The following is a 1730-nucleotide window of genomic DNA, read 5'->3' as shown; positions in this document are numbered from 1 at the left end:
AGATACATAGACACAAGGACACAAAGACACAAAGACACAAGGACACAAGGACACATAGACACATGGACACATGGACACACGGACACATGGACAGACACAAGGACACAAGGATACATAGACACAGACACATGGACACAAAGACACATGGACACAAGGACAAGGACACAGACACATGGACACAGACACAAGGACACAAGAACACATACACAAGGACACAAGGACACATGGACAATGACACAAGGACACAAGGACACAAAGACACATGGACACAAAGACACATAGACACAAAGACACATAGACACAAGGACACATAGATACATGGACATATAGATACATAGACACAAGGACACATAGACACAAGGACACATAGACGTTCATCAGCAGCTATAATAATTTAGTAATTTTTGAGCAAAAAAAACATTTTCTTCTTAAATGTGATAATTTCTGCTTTTCTAAATATTAACATAAAAAAAATAAAATAAAATAAAACTTAGGTTATGGGTGTGGTCAGGTGACTCACTGCTGAGCTCCTGGTTGCCGTTGGTTACGAAGGATTTGTGGACGTTAGAGTTCAGCAGAAGTTCAGTCAGTTTGTCCACTAAAAGAAATAAAGAGATAAATAGATATACAGATATACAGTATATACATACACATATATACATATATATATGTGTATGTATATATGTACATACTGTATATACTGTATATATGTACATATATACATATACACATATATATATATATAGTATACATATATGTACATATGTACATATATATGTATGCTATATATATACATATATGTGTATGTATATATGTACATATATATGTGTATGTATATATGTACATATATACATATACATATATATGTACATATGTACATATATACATATATATGTACATATGTACATATATACATATATACATACATATATATATATATATACGTATATATACATATATACATATACATGTACATATGTACATATATACATATATACATACATACATATATACATACATATATATATATATATATATACGTATATATACATATATACATATACACATACATATATACATATACATATGTACACAGATATATAGTTTGGTTTGATTCTGAGGTTTAATCTGAAAAAGGAGAAGTAGGAGAAAAAGGAGAAGGAGACTCACCCTCAGTGATGGAGGAGGTGAGGAGCGGCTCCGCCTGAGGAGCGTGAGGAGTGTCTGCCCTGAACAGGTTCCTGCAGGAGGAGAAGGTGCTGCTGAGATCCACACCTCCTTCTTCATCTCCTCCTCCTCTTCCTGTCGCCTCCACCAGGTCAGAAAACAGAGTCACTCGCTCCTGGAGGAGCTCCAGCACCTCCCTGTCCTTCTGCTGGATGTCAGCTGAGGAGGAAATATGTTGAATTACATCTGAAGTAGGAGGAGGAGGAGGTGTAGGATGAGGTGAATGAGGAGGAGGTGTAGGAGGTGAATGAGGAGGTGTAGGAGGTGAATGAGGTGTTGTACCTCTGAGTCTGCGCAGTAACGCTTTGTCTTCAGTCTCGATGAGAGGAAACTCGTCTCTGGACGGACATCTGCAGAAAAAACACATTAATTACTTCATAGTGTACTTCATAGTGTACTTCAGAGTGTACTTCGTAGTGAACTTCGTAGTGTACTTCATAATGTACTTCATCGTGAACTTCATAGTGTACTTCATAGTGTACTTCATAATGTACTTCATAGTG

General features: G+C 36.3%; 1 protein-coding gene across 1 annotated transcript in view; it reads right to left on the bottom strand.

Moving 5' to 3' along the window:
* Positions 1–297: 297 nt before the first annotated feature.
* The window catches only part of LOC116401115 (rho guanine nucleotide exchange factor 2-like), a 14501-nt gene continuing 13068 nt past the window's right edge, over positions 298–1730 (bottom strand). The window contains exons 12-14 of the mRNA XM_031879363.1: positions 1510–1577; positions 1171–1386; positions 298–598 (exon numbers count right to left, since the gene is read on the bottom strand). Coding sequence (XP_031735223.1) covers positions 453–598; positions 1171–1386; positions 1510–1577 — 430 coding nt within the window. The 3' untranslated portion in view covers positions 298–452. The remainder of the gene's footprint in view (positions 599–1170; positions 1387–1509; positions 1578–1730) is intronic.

Source organism: Anarrhichthys ocellatus, unplaced genomic scaffold (assembly GCF_004355925.1).
Source record: "Anarrhichthys ocellatus isolate YVR2014 unplaced genomic scaffold, GSC_Weel_1.0 scaffold251, whole genome shotgun sequence".
Taxonomy (NCBI): domain Eukaryota; kingdom Metazoa; phylum Chordata; class Actinopteri; order Perciformes; family Anarhichadidae; genus Anarrhichthys; species Anarrhichthys ocellatus.
The sequence above is the reverse complement of the archived record's forward strand: the minus strand, read 5'-3'. Positions and strand labels throughout refer to the sequence as shown.